General features: G+C 33.9%; 1 protein-coding gene across 1 annotated transcript in view; it reads left to right on the top strand.

Annotated features, from left to right (window-relative positions):
* The window catches only part of SWA1 (transducin family protein / WD-40 repeat family protein), a 151,140-nt gene that overhangs the window by 90,662 nt on the left and 42,203 nt on the right, over positions 1–18,275 (top strand). The window contains exons 5-12 of the mRNA XM_089830786.1: positions 1,860–1,956; positions 2,124–2,200; positions 2,288–2,360; positions 8,691–8,751; positions 8,992–9,191; positions 9,746–9,994; positions 10,132–10,251; positions 11,409–11,515. Of these exons, the coding sequence (XP_089686912.1) occupies positions 1,860–1,956; positions 2,124–2,200; positions 2,288–2,360; positions 8,691–8,751; positions 8,992–9,191; positions 9,746–9,994; positions 10,132–10,251; positions 11,409–11,515 (984 nt within the window). The remainder of the gene's footprint in view (positions 1–1,859; positions 1,957–2,123; positions 2,201–2,287; positions 2,361–8,690; positions 8,752–8,991; positions 9,192–9,745; positions 9,995–10,131; positions 10,252–11,408; positions 11,516–18,275) is intronic.

Here is an 18,275-nt window from a genome sequence, read left to right as displayed (position 1 = left end):
TCTCTCCTATTATAGATGTCATCAGATATGCCGGTACGAACTCTCCTTGCCTTGGAGGAATTTATGAGATTGTTGACAACATAATTCAGAAGATGGAAATAATTTTTGCTCGAGATAAACAATTTGATTTTATGTGAGTAATTAAGCCAATTTGCAAGTGGAGATAGAACACTCTGAACACTCTATTTCATATGAAAACCTTTGCACTAATGCAAAATGGTATGGGCCTAGGCCTAGAAAGTGTGCTCCTTGTGAGAATGATGAGGTGAGATGTGGGATTATAAAGGCCCTTGAAACATGTATTCAACTGAGGATTTTGATAGACCTCATGAGTAATGGGTTACCTTCATAAACCTTGATGGTCCAAATTTTAGCACACCAGAGACGAAGGTGGATAGAGTGGCAATGGCATAGAAAATGCCCATTGTATAATGGCAATGACTTGGGCCAGATGCATCAGATGAGGACACTTGTGATTCATCTCCGCTCATAGGTTGCTAGTTCCTAGGCCACAAAGAGAGATTGGCCTGCATATAGCTTTATCTGCTACATAAGATGAATAGGCTTACCTTTGAATGAATGGAGAAGTTAGTGGCTTTTCATGGTGCTCTGCAACTTACAAATTGTAAGACTCTAGAGAATCAACAAACTCCAACTTTACGGTAGGATATCGTCTATGAAGAGGCCACCTAGGTTTGAGGACAACACACTGTTAGGATTGCTTGGTGTTCTGTTGGATGATGCAACATTTGATGCTTAGGTTGAGAGTGCCAGTGATACTGATTATGGATCAAGATTAGGGGCAGCAATATACTATCTTTGTTTTCATTTTGACTTTGAAGTTTGAGACTTTGTGTCTTTTGACATTGTATAATACATTGATGGAATGATAATTGAATCTTGGTATATGATATGATAGTTTAAGTCTTTAAACTTTTCATTTTGCTGAAACTTGCAGCCTTTGCGCATTTTGATATATGATATGATACTTTTCATTTTTTCAAGGAACTATATCTACGAATCTATTGAAATTTGAACTCTCATTTTATTCATTTGGTGCTATGTTCTACAATGATTCAATGAATGAGATTGATCATTGATTTAAAGATTTTAGATTATAAATTTTATTATGTTGCTATGATGAATGTTATGATGTTGTATAATTAATGAATAAATTTGAAATCTCATATATATATATGTGTGTGTGTGTGTGGGTATACACACATATATAGCCATTCTCTGCTCTGTGGATAAAACGGCCTGAAATCTGTTTCCCCATCCGTATATACACACACATACAGCCAGTCCCTGCTTTAAGGGGAAAAAATGTTCCCTTCTGGAAACTGATGGTAACATAGGTAGGTTCTTATGTCCTAGCATATGTTTTTCCTACACTTTATGTTTGGTTATATTAATGAAGTGAGCTTTAGTGTTAGTGGTGTGAGGTGTTGGCACCTTCCATGGGAGTTACTCTTTACTATGTTTGGAGTCTTTTTGTGTATTTCTCCCATTTGGGTATCTACCACCTCTTTTCGCTGACTTAGCGTACACATACACGCTGTCCTAGCTTGTTTTGGATCATCTTGACATTCATTTAAGTTCATGCTTTTGTTCTTTTCTATTGCTATTTTTTTAAAAACATTTGTATTACTCCTTTGGTGACTAACATTGTAATTCTATTTTAATTCCAAAAGTCAGTTGTACTTACAACTTTATTGTATCTATTTCCTGCATTTGTTATTGGGTTTTCATCTGTTCTATATATTCTAAAGACAATTCTCTGTTAGTTTTCAAATCTCCTTATATACCAGAACTTACTTACCAATCTATCTGATAAAAAACATTGTTCTTGTATGTAGACCTGTTAGATTGGTGAGATATGCACCTCAGGACAAACTCCATCTGCTTTCTGGAAGTGATGATAGTATGGTCAAGTGGTGGGATGTCACAACACAGGTGTGGGGATGCTTATTTCAACAGATTTTGTGTTATAATCACCTATTATCAACTAGTCAAATAATCTTGTTGGTTCATTACCTTGCTTTTAGAGATGCTAAACACAATAGGATCTGTGATTAGTAAATCAATTGATATTGGACTGTTATTGTTTTCTGTCTAAACAGGAAGAGTTACTGAATCTAGAAGGCCATAAAGATTATGTTCGTTGTGGGGCTGCCTGTCCTTCAAGCACTGATCTATGGTTTGGACTATTTACTCCTACTCTCATCTCATGGGTTTGCTGTAGCTTATTTATTTTAATTTCCTCATAAATATTTTATATGGATAGGGCTACAGGTTCGTATGACCATACTGTACGCCTTTGGGACTTGCGCAACTCAAAGACTGTTTTGCAGTTGAAGGTATTTAGAGGATAAGCAGGTTCTAAACAATGCACATCCTAGATTTTATGGAATAAAATAATTTTGAAGTGCATTTCTATGCTGTTATGTAATCCACTTTGATATTGATTCCATTTAATGCTTTTGCCAATTCTACTCTTATTTACAATAATTAATTTTTTTCCAGCTCCAATATTGTTAATCATTTATCTCTACAAATTACTTCCCTTTTCTAAAAGTCTATGGAAAAAATGTACGTATATTAGACAATCACTTGTCCTCTCCAATATTAATGGAAGCATCATTCAAACCTGAATTTGCTGCAAGCTGCACAAGATTTTTTTACTTCTAGACCATTTAGCTTTCAAGAAAAATAGAAACAAACTTAACTTGCTCAGACAGTAAGGACTACAATCATACATATGATAGGGTATACAAGAATCTAAAGGATAATCTCCTCCAGTCAATTGTCCTTTACTCCAACCATTTCAGTGAAGTGGTAAGATTTGCTTTGTTTTAAAATCTATGTGTATGGACAAACTACGGTTCAAATATTAAGGTTAATTGATAAGATTAAGAGCCAGTTCATCTCGCATTTAAATGTCAATCTGGGGTTGTAAACCAATGAAAGGTATAGTGGCTATATGCTCAAGGGATGAAGATAGCATCCCAAGTGGGGATGGATGCAGCTAGAACACACAGAAGGAAACGTATAAAAACCAAAACAAAACTGGCGACAGTAGATAAGCTGAAACCTATAACAAACTAAAATAGAATTGGTGACAGGAACTGCCACTTCCTGGTGACAGGAGCTTAACTGAAACTAGTAAAGAAAAACATGAAGCATGAATTTAGATAATAAACTACACAAAATAGAATTTAGAATTAAATCTAAGACAAATATGAATTAATGATAACTGTTTATAATTACAAAAATAAAAATATATAAACTAATATAAAAATTCTATTTATAAAATTAAATAAATATACTAACCCACAAAAATATTAAAACACACATAATCTAAAACAAATCACTAGTCATCCTGAGAAGTGGATCCTGCCTCCTCAATATGCTTGGCGATGGAAATAAATGATTCTCTACATTTTTGCGATCAAAATAACGTTATTTCATTTATCCAAGAATATGGCAAGCTGAACAATAATCTGCTACAGGAGATTCACGTGCAGCAAATGTAATTGATATATTTCTTTCTCATTTTCCATCAACAATGTGTTTTACAATATGTATAAGAGAGCTCAAATGCTCTATTTTCAGCCATTTCCATTTACTAAATGGTCTAGTTATAACAAATATTGAAAATCATGCTTGCTGCAATGGTGGAGCAGTGACTGTTACAAATGGAAGGTCACGGGTTTAAACCCCTCTACCTTCCTCTTTACTTTAATAAGTGTCAGTTTTTATTAAATAGAATATGACGCGTGGTTGTTACTGAAATCCATGCTTGGTTGAATGGTGGAGGCATAAAATACCATGGGGGAGGTTGTGTGTTCGAACCTTCCCCAACAAACTTTTACCAAATAAAACCCCTTTTGAATTTTCAACCATTTAAGTTTAAAATGGTTGGTAGAAATTGATTTATGAATCAGCCAATCATATGCAGCTGTAAAATAGGCGTCAGAAAGATCTGATAGGTGACAGGAAATCTGACAGGGGACAGGCAGTCTGTCTGGCGACAGGAAGTTCTGTAGAATTTTAGACTGTACAGGAAGATCTGCACCTGAATAAGAATGTGGCAAGATATATATGCCATGACATAAATAATTTTGATTAGTAAAAATAATCAATAAATAATCTCCATAATTTAATCTCAAAACTATATTAAATACTACTTATATATATTTAACCATATGCAACAAAAGGCAGTAAAATATGATAAAATAGAATGAAAATAAAGTATGGGAATGAGTATGAAGGTATATAAAATGGATTAAAAGATGGTATAAAATGGATCATAATTGACTCTCATTACTATGGGAGCTCTATCTTCTCTCATCTGAGAAATTTAACCTAGTTGAGGGCCTATAAAAATTGCTTACATTCAAGCTGAAGAATTCCGAAATTCTCATAAGTGTACTTTGTCATAGTTATTCAACAGTGGTCTATGTTCTGCTGAGACATGTCTCCTTCTCACCTGGGATAATTTTTTACCAATTGATTAGTGATGATGACCCCTAAGCCCTAAGCTTTCTCCTAGCTGATTTAGCAGGACTCGACCCCTCAAAAAAATAAACAAACAGGAACCACTTCAAAAAATTATGAGAGTACAAATCCTACTACTACCATGGCGCGCACACACTCCAAATTTGGCTAGGGTATTATTAATGGCGACTGTCAGTTTGTTGTCTGATAGTCTCATTCTCGCCCCACACCTCTGTGCTCTCCCAAGTTTCTGTACATCTACTACATGTTCCTTTTTTTTATGGTGGCCTCAAGGTCTCTTCCACCCATTCCTTTTGTGAGTCCCCCTCAATAAAGGACTCATTGGAAAATAGGTGATTGTTAGATAAACTACTCTAAATGTGTGGGATGATCAGATTATTTATCTGTTCTACACAGCTATCAGAGATCCTCTTAACTGGTGTTATAGAATGTGATAGTTTGATATTTTGATGTGAATAAACGGAGATTCGATGTCCTTAAGTAGAGAAATACAAGATGATGTTCCTAAATGAAACAGTTGTTAACTAAATACAAAAAAGGAAACTAACTTATAAAACTAACCCTACTGAAGATGACCATTAGAAATATTACTTTATTATTCTAAAATCCCCCTGAATGGTCATTGTACCACTGCCAACCACAGTAACCTGCCCCCTTCTCTTCATAAGACTGTGCGCCATGAGCCTGCTACTGAGATCCTCCCCGATGTGCAGAACTTCTTGAAATAACCAGACTCTGAAATATCCCGAACTAGGATATTGTTTTTACTCTGATTTGGGATTTCAATTGTTGCCACATTTTGCTTCATTTCATTGCAAAATAACAACATGCAAAAATGCAATGCAAACAATATAGATTTCCAAGGAAAGAAGCAATTACAATGTGATGTCCCTTTTTTGGAATAGGATTTAATAATAAATAATAATTATATCAAAATTAAAAAGAATATAATATAATTTTAAATCAAAATATAAAAGAAATAAATTAAAATTTAATTAAGTATGATGAATAATCAAAAGGCATGAAATGAAGAGACGTGACTCCCTCAAACATGATATATAAAAGGGAGAGAAGAATTTCACTGGGAGGTGGGAGAAGGAGAAAAGAAGAAATGAGGGATCATGGGGACTAAGGATTGAAGAAGTTTGGAATGGGAAGAATTGATGAAGAGTTGTGCCTCTCTTGAAAGTTTGTAATAATGAAAGAGTGTGACTCTCCCTTCATGGAGATATAAATGGGAGGGGAAGTCATTTGTTGAAGGCATAGAAGATGGGATCATCACAAGGAAGGTAATCATAGTAAGGTCTGTTTTGAATTTAAGACAGTTCTGAGCTGCATAAAAGGAGCATAATCATATATATGTCCATGTTCAGATCTGTTACTACTTGAAGAGGAATGGATCGGAATGTTTTCAAAAAGTGAGTCTAAATCCTGCAAATAGAATGATGTCCAAGATAGGGTAGGGAGCAGCTTCCCTTAAACTTTGAGGCTATGGTCCCGAGATAGAATAAGGGCTTGGATCTGTAAACTTTGAGGAATCCTACCGTGTTTGGTCTTTAAGTGCTTTGGTTTTATTCATTTCTTCTTCCTTCTCAACTTGAAGTAGTAACAATATCAGCATTGACATTAAGAATTATAAATAATAAAATAACCAGATACCTAATATGTTTTAGCTAGATAAATGAACCATTTTTTCTCACCTTGAACTGTGGAATAACATAGAATTGATTCCCTTGCGACTCAGTCCATTTACTTTAGGCCATAAGAATATTAAAAAGGGCTGGTTACGATTCTAACAGGCCTAAAACTAGCAGAGGACATTACATACAAACACAAATCTATTGATAATGATTCTGATATAAAACATGCATTTCTGTTACATCAAATATACTGCTGTTACAGTGCTAGAACATGCATAAATTTTCCTCTAAAACCTGTTTAAAATGATGTAAATCTGCTAAATGATGAACTTTGAATGAGCCATCTCTTAAGTAGTGTTGGGTTTTCTCTCAATTTACGAATATTCAAGGGTTTCTGTCTTTAGATGTGGTGGCTGTTGTCAAACCAGCAACAATGAAGAATTTATCAAGTACCAAATCAACATATCATAATACTTGGAGAATGAAGTAAAACCCTTAAATAGATTTTCTAAACCATGTTTGGACCTCAAATCACAATGTGTGATAATAAACTTTTTCCTCCAAGAAGTTTGTCTTACTTTCAGAATGCTTAATAATTAAATTTAAGTTATTTTATAGCTTTTCTTTCATTATTAAATCACTTTATTTCATAAGTTAAGTCACTTTATTTTTATAAAGTAAAGCAACTATTCTCTTATAATATCACTTTATGGGCTCTAAACTAAGTTGTCAGTTCGGGTTCAGGTTTGAAGAGCTGGTACGCAGACACAACGGAATTTTGAAATGGTGCTTGGGTTCATTAATACAAAAACATGTAAAAGCTATATATATACATATGTATGCAGCCTGTAAGCATGAATTAAGATTAGCATGCCACATAGTATTGTAAAAACATTATAAACTTGTAATCATAGCATCATATTAACTTCAAAATATTAAAATAAATATATAGTTCAGTTATCAATGTTTTTGACTTTCTGCAATTGGAACTTTATACTGAGTTTCAATCATCTAAGAGATTATCTAAATATTCATCTTCTTCTGCTTCATCAGAGGCATTGATTAACTCACAAACAATGCCATTGCCAATGGGATCAACCGCACCAACAACATTCTGACTTTCCATGTCCTCAGATGCCCATAACTTTTCACTGTAGAGAGAGCTTTTTTGTTTGTAATTAACATCCTACTTGTAAGATGATATTAAAGTAGCTTTCAACTCCCTTCACCTATTGAAGATTTTGTTCAATGTTTAAAATATTATTTATCACTATAGAGAGTTTCTAGTTAATCGGACAGGGGTCATTATAAACAAGTAAATTTATTCCATTTTCTCATTACTCCAAACTATCTGTTTCTATCACTGTGGGAAGCTAGTAGGATTGTGTTATTCATATCCGTTCTTATTTCAATTAGCAAAACTGAATTTGCTAGACCAGAAAATTAGTCAACTCTACAAGTCCATTTCATAGTAGAATTCAACCCAAGGTCCCAAACAGAAGGCATAAACCCCTCAGAGCCATAGTTCTAGAGAGAAGGAAAATTAGGAAACAATGAAAAGTGTGATATGAAGAGGTGATGCAGCCAATTGACAAACCACAAATTTATCAGGATCCATTTAGGTGGATCAAGAACAAACTCCTATTGCCAAGGTAAACCTCAACCCCTATTTTCTGCTGTGCAAGCTTGTTCTCTCAATTTTATTTTGAATCCACTCATATTTGCAATACAGCTTTTAACTCTACTACATAAATTCCCATTCCCAATAATGTGAATTTCCAATTACTTTAACTATAGTAGTCAGTCTTACTCTTTACTCTCTAACACTTCCCTCCCAATATTGCTCTTTTCTTAGCCTCTCTTGCTTCTTTGTGCAAGAATCCCCTCTCTGGCTTCTGAACTGGCTTTATTGTGCAGACACCTGAACTTTTATGTTTGAGGTTTTCATCATACATTTACTTTTATATTCTTATAATCTGAAGCATAACAGCCATGTACTAAAAACCAAAAAACGAGCATTCAGAATGTGAAATCTGTTTGACCAAAATAATTGGGTAGAAATGAGAAAAAAAATTATATAAATTTATTTTTTCTGGCAAATGTCCCAAAGCATTTAGGGCTTCACTCATGTTCAATTCTTTTAAATTGGTGTTAATTAAGGTTAGAGAGTAAGAGGGTTTTGTACATTTAACTGTAAAAAACGTAGATCGTTCTTTTTAATTCAAATTTTAAGGTTTTTTCTCCTCTCTACTGTCATTGAAATTGTTGTTATAGCGTCTCTATGATCTTTTTTTGGGCATGATTTAAGACACACACACTCTTCATATCTATTGAAATGTTTTGATTTTAATGGTCTATAAAAGTCTCAGAGCAGTTCAAAATACTTAAATATTGGAACTTTTCACTGCCATTTCTCGCTTCAAATCATATTGATCTACTTTAAGAGAAAATAGACATTAACGGTGATGCAATACTCAATGTTTTTGTTAAATCCTAGTTGCTGACATCATTTTGCCATCCCACTGGCAGCATGGAAAACCACTTGAAGATGTTTTATTTTTTCCATCTGGTGGATTGCTGGCTACAGCAGGTAAAGTCATGATTTGCAATCTTCACAGAAGCAACTTTTTCCAGATGAGATATACACATTTGTCATTTTCTGGTTTATCTATGTGAATTCATACTGTTAACAAATTTCTTCTTGTGGAGATTTTTTTTCATTTTAAACCAATGTTTTATTGAAGAGTTCTAAATGTATTGTTCATTAAAGCATAATAAAAATATTTAATTTGAAGCTCTAATTGAAAATTATGGTGCTGCTTATTTGCAGGAGGTAATATAGTGAAGGTATGGGACATTCGTGGAGGAGGACGTCTCATTCATATGATGGAAAGCCATCAAAAAACTGTGATGTCTATGTGTATTTCCAAAGTAGTTAAGTCTGGCCATTCTTTGGATGATGCACCTTCTTGTCTTGTTACTGCATCACTGGATGGATATATGAAAGTTTTTGATCTCAATCAATTCCGGGTATGTTTAAGCCTGTTAACTTGGATTATATTTTCAGATAGAAAATGATGAGAAATTTTATATTATCATAATTACACTTATTAACTTTAATCTTTTGGTCTTTTACGGCTGTCAGTATTTTTTAATGCATATAGGCAGTTTGTACATATGAAATTTTGCTGTTATATAATGTGCTAACACTTTTAAATGAGTTTGCATTCCCTCAAGATATGGAAAAGAACAGTTTAGCAGTAATATAGTTTCTAGTCCAAATCAACGAAATATGAGGTAAAACCTTGTAAAATTTTAAAATATAACATTGTTCCGAACTGAACAATCAAAATTTAGAAGGAAAAGGAAATATCTATTTTTTTTGTCTGTTAACTCTTCTAAATGGAATCTTTCTTTCTATTTCAGCTTTAACAATGCCTAAATTGCTATGTAGGTATTTTTATGTTTAATGATTTTTAATATACATGATATTTACCATTCACAGTGGGTACTACTTGAATTTTACTTTTTTCCTATGGCATATTTACTTGCTAACTGATTGTTTCTGTGTTTGCTGGATGCAGATTACTCATTCGGCAAAATATCCAGCTCCACTATTATCAATGGGTGTATCCCCTTCTTGTAACACAATGGCCATAGGAACCTCTTCTGGTCTTCTTTTCATTCGTCAGAGGAAGAAGCAGATAGATGGTCTAAAGGCTTCAGCTTCTTTAGTAAGGGGAGGAGAATATCCAACTGCAGAAGCCAAAGCTCCTGTTTTGCGTTCCAATCAGTATCGTTATTTTATTAGGGGTCAGAAAGAAAAGCCTTTAGTAAGTTCAAAATATTTAGTCCTGCTATTTGGTTTTAAAGTTTCTATGTTTGGTTGGCTGGTATAATAGATTTGATGCTATTATTTTAAATAGTGATACTGGTGAATGACAGTTTTGGCTTTTGAAAAATGTCACAGGAAGGAGATTACTTTGTGAAACAAAAGAAGCAAGTAAAAGTACAAAACTATGATAAGCTATTGCGACATTTTCATCATACAGAAGCTCTAGTTCATGCTCTGAAGAATCCATCTCCCAAGGTGTCAGTGCACTTTATTTTGAAGTATTTAGTTAATTGTTGAAGATTTGCTATAATGACATGTTGTAACTTAGACTATACAAGACTTTTCCAAGTTGTAATTCTGCAACATGTGATCCGTTTCCCCATTTTATAAGTCTTGGAATTTTAAAGCAACAGTGGTGTAAAGTGCAGGGACTTGGAAATTAGGTTTTGACGTTGAGTTACAAGTTTTATGTTTTTATTATGATACCATCGAAGGCTACACTGCAATATTTCTGTGTGTTCAAATAGTCTAGATTTAGCATTATTCATGATGCAGAACCTATCTGGACAGGTTACACAATATTATAAAATATTGAAAAGCGAATTGTCAGTACTTTTATTTTACAAAGCGAATATTGAGAATGGAAGATTGTTATAATGTAGTGTTGTCTACTATACCAAACTCATTGGACAATGACTGCAGTGTATATCCTAAAAAGAAATTTGAATGACACTTTTTGAACCTTTTCGAGTAATGTCATGAAAATTGTAAGCAGATTAAAGTTTGTCTTTTCAATGTTAAGTTATTGGATTGACCCTTCAGCTCTAAAATTTTTCTGTTGTTAAGCAAGCGAGTCATAGAGATGACTTATTGCTTCCAAACTTTTGTGCAAGGTGTCTGTTTGGAGCATAGTTCCAAGAATCACGGCGATTCATGCGATTCACGCAATTCAGCGATTCGATTCAAGCCAAACGATTTTTTGTGAATCGGTGAATCGAATCAGCGATAAAGGGTTTATGAAATAAGTTACTCACTAAATTTCAAGGGTTTTTTAAATTTTCCGATTCATGGCCGATTCGATTCCGATTCATGGCCGATTCACGATTTGATTCAGCCTTGCCGATTTTGATCCGATTCCGATTCTTGTTACTTTGGTTTGGAGCAGTTTACATATCTGCAAAAATATTGAGTGCCAGTTTTGACTGTTTGTTGATATTGAAAAGTGCAGTTTTATCCTACATGGAACTTTTATAATTAATTCTCCTTAATAAATTGGGGATGTGTCAATTTATGAATCAAGTCACTTCCAATTTTACAGTTTGTTTCTTTAATTAAGAATGATTGTTAAAATATAGAATAAAATTCATTAAAGATGTTTAATTGAGTCTTTATTATTGATGTTGTTTTTTCAGAGCATGATTGCTTTTATGGAGGAGCTAGTTGCTAGAAAAATGCTTCTGAAGTCTGTGGCCAATCTTAATGGGGAGGACTTTGAGCTACTAATCAAATTTCTGCACAAGTAAGATTATGTTATGTTCTATTAAATTAATTTTCTTTACGTGCATGCATTGGCACTAAATCTTTGTTATAGTGTATTGACAAAGTTTAAGATATTTGTATGTACTATTTTCAATCATGTAGATTTGTATAAACAGGAACAGTGCATAACTTTTGGGTTTGTAACTTCATTGTGACTGTTATTTTACCATACATGCCCTTGCCGACTCCCATATATGTGGCCTTGTATCCAATATGTAATATGTGGCCTTCTATCCAATACGTATATTTAATTTAAATAGTTTATAAATCTGTTAAAAACTTAAAAATTAAAACACAGTAAAATGGAAAATGCTGTTATATATTTAATATTTATAGTTCTTCAAAATGAAAATAATAATATATAACAATATTAAATTATTAATAATTTAATAATTCTATATCAATAATAAATTTTAAATATTTAATAATTTTATTGTTTTTCCACTAATTTAAAATTTATATTTTATGTTACATCTGTTTAATATTTAGTAATTTACAACTCAACGGTAACTTGTGAGCCTCTCACGTGGGAGGTCTTGGGTTCAAATCTACTTGAGCATATAATAATAATAAATTACAACAAATAATAATAACAATTAATCTAGGCTTCGGCCCACTACCGATCCAATTTTTTATATATAGTAATTTACAGTTTTTAATATTTAGCATTTATAAGTATTAATTAATAATAAATATATAATAATTATATTTTAACAAAAATACATTTATAAATTATATTTATATAGGCTTAGACTATAGACAATTACCAACATTTGACAAAATAAAAAAAATACATATTAAAATATACAAAAATACTTGGAATGCCTGCGGTTTCAAAGTCAATTTTGTGGATTCTGGAATACTGCAAACAAATCTGGAAGTCAACATAAAATTTTCTCAAGGTGGGTCAATGGAAGATCCCAAAGGATGAGGCTTAAAGCAAGCTTGAAAGGTTTGCTCCTTCAGCTCAGTTGGTCGAGTACACACCTTGACATCGCTTAGTCCCAATATGGCTTTAGAGATGACAAATCTGATCTCCTTGCTCTACTGTTTTTCTTGATCCTTCCTCAGGAAAGTCAAAGCCCACAAGTCTATGAGGCCACTGTAGATGCCATAAAAAGCCACTATAAATTGCTGCCAATAAAAATGAAACAATGAGCTCCCATTGCCTATTCTCCCAGCGTTTTTGGAGAATGAAAAAACTTTAAAGAAAACGATACCTAAACTTTTTTGATTTTTTGACCTTATTTTTTACCTTGACTAGTCCATGTTTTTTGCCACCAAAAATCACAGGAACTCGTGTTAATTTCGGCAAATCACGCTGCGATTTTTACAAAGTCTCAGCACCAGTATTTGCAGAGATAAAAATTGGGCTCCATATTGTTTTGGGATAGATTGCGATATTTGCAAAAATTGCAATGTTTTTAAACTATTGATTATACAGTAGATCATAGTTTGCAAACTCAATGAGCACCAAGTATTCCCTGAGTTACCAAGTACTCTTGATTTTTTTGCTGGTTGAGTTTTCTCAAATTTTACTCTTGCGTTTTTATAAATGCAAAAAACATTGGGCAAAAATGTCAACACATGTAAAATGGTGGTTTACATGTATTTTTAATTTAATACATTTTGCAATTGGATTTGACCAAAAAAAAGAGTTTCTTAAGAGGTTCTTATTTTGAGTACATTCTAAGGTGCTTGGTTGAAATTTTTGGGGTTGATAAGTGCGCTTCTTGCCCGAGTCTGGGAAGTATGCAATAGGTAATGTTTACAGCAAAGACAAAGAGTATAACACCCAAATGCTCAATATTTCAAATACCCACAACTGGAAATAGCTTTTAGATTTAATATAGAGTTTGGGCAATAATACTTCATTCAAACTAGCAATACCCAAATATTCAAATGACATCTTAATGACATTACGAACATACCCATTTGCTGCTGTTACAAAATAAGTCTGATATGGTTTTGAAATCAGCAAACTGGACTCTAGAATGATGTCAATATGAATATACCATAGTTCCACAGAGTTTCCATATAGGGGATACGGGGATGTGGATATGGGTTTTGGGGATGGGGGGAACAAGGGCCAAAATTTGGATGGTGCGGGGACAATAGCAGAGCAGTAGTGGGGGCAGCTTGCACTGATATGCAAGTTGAGGTGAATTGAAATTATCTAGGCAAAATTTCTGTATAACATCTCTTTGAGTGCCCCATGAAGGCAAAGTTTTTCAGTAAAGTTAAAGGTTGCAATTAGTATGTAATGACATCTGCCATATAACAAGAGACTCTAGATTGATGTCAATATTAATATACCATAGTTCCATGGAGTTTGTATCTCTCAGTTGATATTGATTTACAAGATATAATCTATCATGATCTGCTTAGACATCAACCATATGACATCCATCATGATAGAAGGTTAGACTATTGTAAGATTGTCACCTTATTATAGTAACCACAAACGAACATCAATGAAAGATTGTCACCTTCCACAATATTTCCACAAAGTCATGTAGTAACTCACGTGACATCCACCATGGACATTTCCAGAGGGTGGTACAAAGGGTTTCACCTCGAACTTCTCTCTCACAGAGAAGGATGCATTAAAGTACATCTCAGGTAATCACTGATGTTGAGGGTCCCTCTTACTAAAGGCTCTGATCCATAACTCGAAGCTTGTCTTCGATAATTTACAAACTTTACTTCGGCAAAAAGCTTGGAGAAACTATCGGTTGTCAGATCTTCAGTGATAATGTACTGTGAATGAAAAGTATTCCAACTATCCATCTACAATTTAGGCATTAACATAAAGTACTTTTAGTTTGCACATATGGAACTTCATCTCATGAATCATAGGCCTCTTACTACTATAGTTTCTTGACCATTGGAGAATCTTTCTTGACATTGTCTAATCCCTCTTAATCAATATGATCAAATCCCTTGTAATATCCCTTTCCGGATATTATTCCCAAAACCCTTGATATTTAAGTGCAGATTCAAAAATCCGAACAGATAACCAATATGCAATATAAATTCCAGAACTTCAACAGATTTGTAACCAGCAGATTTACATACAATAAGACTCAGAAAAGTACATATATAAATCAGGAGTTAACGCAGAAAACCATCAAATATGTTATTGCATTTTACAACAGCAATACAATAACATGCAAATAACCAAATGATCCAATCTTACAAATAGTATAAATAGTTAGATTGGCAAATGCAGATAAAACCTGTAAGAAGGCTAGGTTTGTGTCCAACCTCCAAAAGTTTCTTCAAGGGTTTGCATCCTCAAAGAAATAACCAGCAACTGTTTTCGGCTCGTAGATTAATATTTCTCTTCAATATTATACTCTTCATATATCCTCCCATGTAGAGTCTGTTGTGCCTTTATCACTTTTCCCAATGGAATGCACGCATCTTTAAGCAGTGTGGGATAAAGCACCTTTTTTGTCCTTTAGTCACTTAAATGAACATAGTACTTTTTAAAATAAAGTGACGAGTTAAATAAATCTTTAAAGTCACTTAGCCAATAAACCATAAAATCGTCAGGCATTAAAATAACTGAGCAAACGAACTCGGATAAGGTCGTGCAATAGCTCGTTGGAAAGCTCTTGGCGAGACGCTTCCAACCCAACACTGAGGTACCGAAAATACGGAGCTTTGATTACTTAAAATAGTAAGCATTTAGACAACTTGCCAAAACTGCTCCGATGGGTCTGGAATTGAAAATGTCTAGGCCAATTCTTGAACTGAACCCCGTAAAGAACCTTCTTGCCCCGAAACCTAGGCGAACTGAGCTAGCCACAAAGAATTTTAATGTCCCAGAAAAAGGGGACATTACATCCTCAATAGTCAATTGAAATATATCCTCTATCTGCGCCCTCTATCAGAAAGCATACCTTGATTCATAGTAATATGAGTGATTGTACTAAATTGTGGGTTCATCCCCAAGTTTGGTTACATTAGATACTCATGCCAAAGTGGTTCCCTTTTGAAGCTCCAAGTTCATGCATCAACCTCTTGACTTCCAAGTTTACCTCTGACTAATGTGTCAGGCTCCCTCTTGTTATAGAAGGATACTCATAATTCTGCTCATAGAAGATATCTTGTTCCAATAGCCTCACTTTATCTTGCATGAACATCATATGACTTCTTTGGAGCTACTATCGTAAGATTGAGTATTGCACAATATTTGGTAGCTTGCCTAATGTGCCATTTTTCTTATCTTGCAAGAACATCATTGAAGACAAAGGAAAAGAACGATGCAAATAACTCTTATAGTATGTATAGAAATTCAAATAAGAGATACTACAGTGAGTAGATAAAAGTAATACTAAAGGATAACAAATACTTATCTGCACATCGACATCCTTGATACAAGTTGCTCCAATGAAGGTCCATATGCATCAAATTGTAAAATAGCTCCATGTGAGCGTTTGTCAAACAATAGGAATGGAACATTGGTTATTATTCCCCCCCACAATGTAAAATTTCCACTCTTATATTGTTGAACAATTTTGCATCACATCAATTATGGCAAACCTCTTTTTGTTTAATATATCTCATAATCTTAGTCTATTTGCACTATGGGAGCACGCAATAGGAGTGACATGCCAAGCTTTCAGCTTGGAAACTCATATCTTTTGGGAATGTTCGACTTCAACACGAAGTAGTCACACTTTATAATGCTTAGAATTTTTAGGATGATCTTGTAGCTTCAGCCTTTCACAGAAAGTGAAGATGAATCCTACCATCTCAGTGCAATCTTTGTGTTTCGCTCATGATGACAACAATATTCATTATCACACCTAGTACAATGAAAGCATTTATAATTTTATAGTGATATCGATACTCATAAATGGCATCAATCAATATGTTATTGTGTCTTTCTTCATCCGGTCAGAGTCATACATCCACTTCATATACTGAGAGATCATTGACAACTTGAAAATTCAAACTTCGCATTCATTCAGAGATTAATATGTCATAATTGAACAGCACAAGCATGCAGACTTGAAAATTATATAGCAGTGGCAACATCGATTTCTCAAGGTCGACGATAAGTCAAATCGGTGCACGACACTCACAAGTATCTGACATAGACCCAACAAGACCAAAAGAGAGAGAGTCTATTAGCAAATTTGTACTGCCACTTCAATCCTATTCGCTGCCACAACAATGTAAAATAAAACTGTTACAAATCACAACCTTCAGCAGTGAGATTGCTGCTGAGAATGCAAAAACATTTATGTTTGTCGCTGCTAGAGATTATGGTGATTGCAGCCTCCAAAATGCTGATGATAGTTCACAACCACAAAAAAAAATGAAAATTTACAGGTCTTTGTAATACCATAGGCATAGATGCAAGTCATATACAAAGTTGGGAGGTCATGACAACCAGTGGCAATCTAAACTCTTGGAGGAGTATTATCTGGCTGGAGTAATTTGGTTGATGGTTAAAGTTTATTCTTGTAATACTCTTGCAAAAGTGTACAACACCACCCAAATGTGCAGTCATGTCTTTGATATAGATTCAGCATGTGCAGATGAATGAGTGACGATTAGATGGTGTTGCCTCTATTTGCAGTGCAGACAAGAATTTCTTTTCACATCCTTTGGAATATAAATATAGAATGGAAGCAATGTTCATTCGGTGTTCTGTTCATATGCATCCTCACCCACTAAATATATGTCTCTCCCTTAAGAGCCTGTGTTGAGGCGTATGGTGTGCTCTACGCTGCAGACTTTAGCCCTTATACGATCTACGTGTCTTATCTGCTATTCCTTATCTGCTATCTCTTAGTACAATTTATGTTGTTTTATGTTCAGATTAGTAAGGAATATCGATTTTCCACAGATATTATATCTTCCTTGCCATCAACCTATATAGTAGATATCATTTTTATATAATATCAAATACATATTTCTTCAATATATGTTCTGAAATATGCTTATTATAATCTGCAATTTAAATTCTATCCTCTGCGATAGGTATATTGTCATTGATGAGTATCAATGTCTTCTGCAATATGTATATGTTATTCTCTACAATAATATTGTGGTCTGTGATCTATGTATTAGCCTCTTCTGTAATAACCCTCCTCAAATCTGCCCTCAAAAATGCTGATGAAAGCTCAAGGAATTTCATCAAACAATTCACATGCAAGAGACGTATGACTGATATAGTATTTGAGCTAGCTTCAAATGACTTTTTTTACAATTTGCATTAATGAAAATCTTGTGCTAGAAGACTACAATGGACTACACAATGACCTAACATGAGTGTGCTACTAATTTTGACAATATTCAGTGCATATATATGATCTAAGCATGAGAAATGAACACTTACAGCCAACTAGCATTTTTACAAACAATTGGTATGCAAACTAACTAGTTGATAAATAATGATATTAAATTGCTTAAATGACACCAGCAACTATTATCTTCTTAATTGCAATGAAAATTACAATGCTCATGAAATATGGCCAAGACTTTGGCATTTACATGGATTACAAAATGATAATGCTGGTATAATGCATACTTATAGCTGAAAGCTTATAACACCCTAAAAACAATACTAACAAAAGAACCTGGTTGTAGATGGCTGAAATAATTTCCTTCTATGCTGCCCTTTCTGCTTTGCTTTTTTCGAACTGCTTTTCCGGCCTACTTTTTCGTACCCGCTTTTTCAGCTTGCTTTTTCGGTTCTGCTTTTTTTCGGACAGCTTTTT

This window comes from Cupressus sempervirens, chromosome 5 (genome assembly GCF_028749045.1).
Source record: "Cupressus sempervirens isolate cs-2001-9-10 chromosome 5, ASM2874904v1, whole genome shotgun sequence".
NCBI lineage: Eukaryota > Viridiplantae > Streptophyta > Pinopsida > Cupressales > Cupressaceae > Cupressus > Cupressus sempervirens.
Note: the sequence above shows the minus strand (reverse complement) of the source record. Positions and strands in the feature narration are given on the sequence as shown.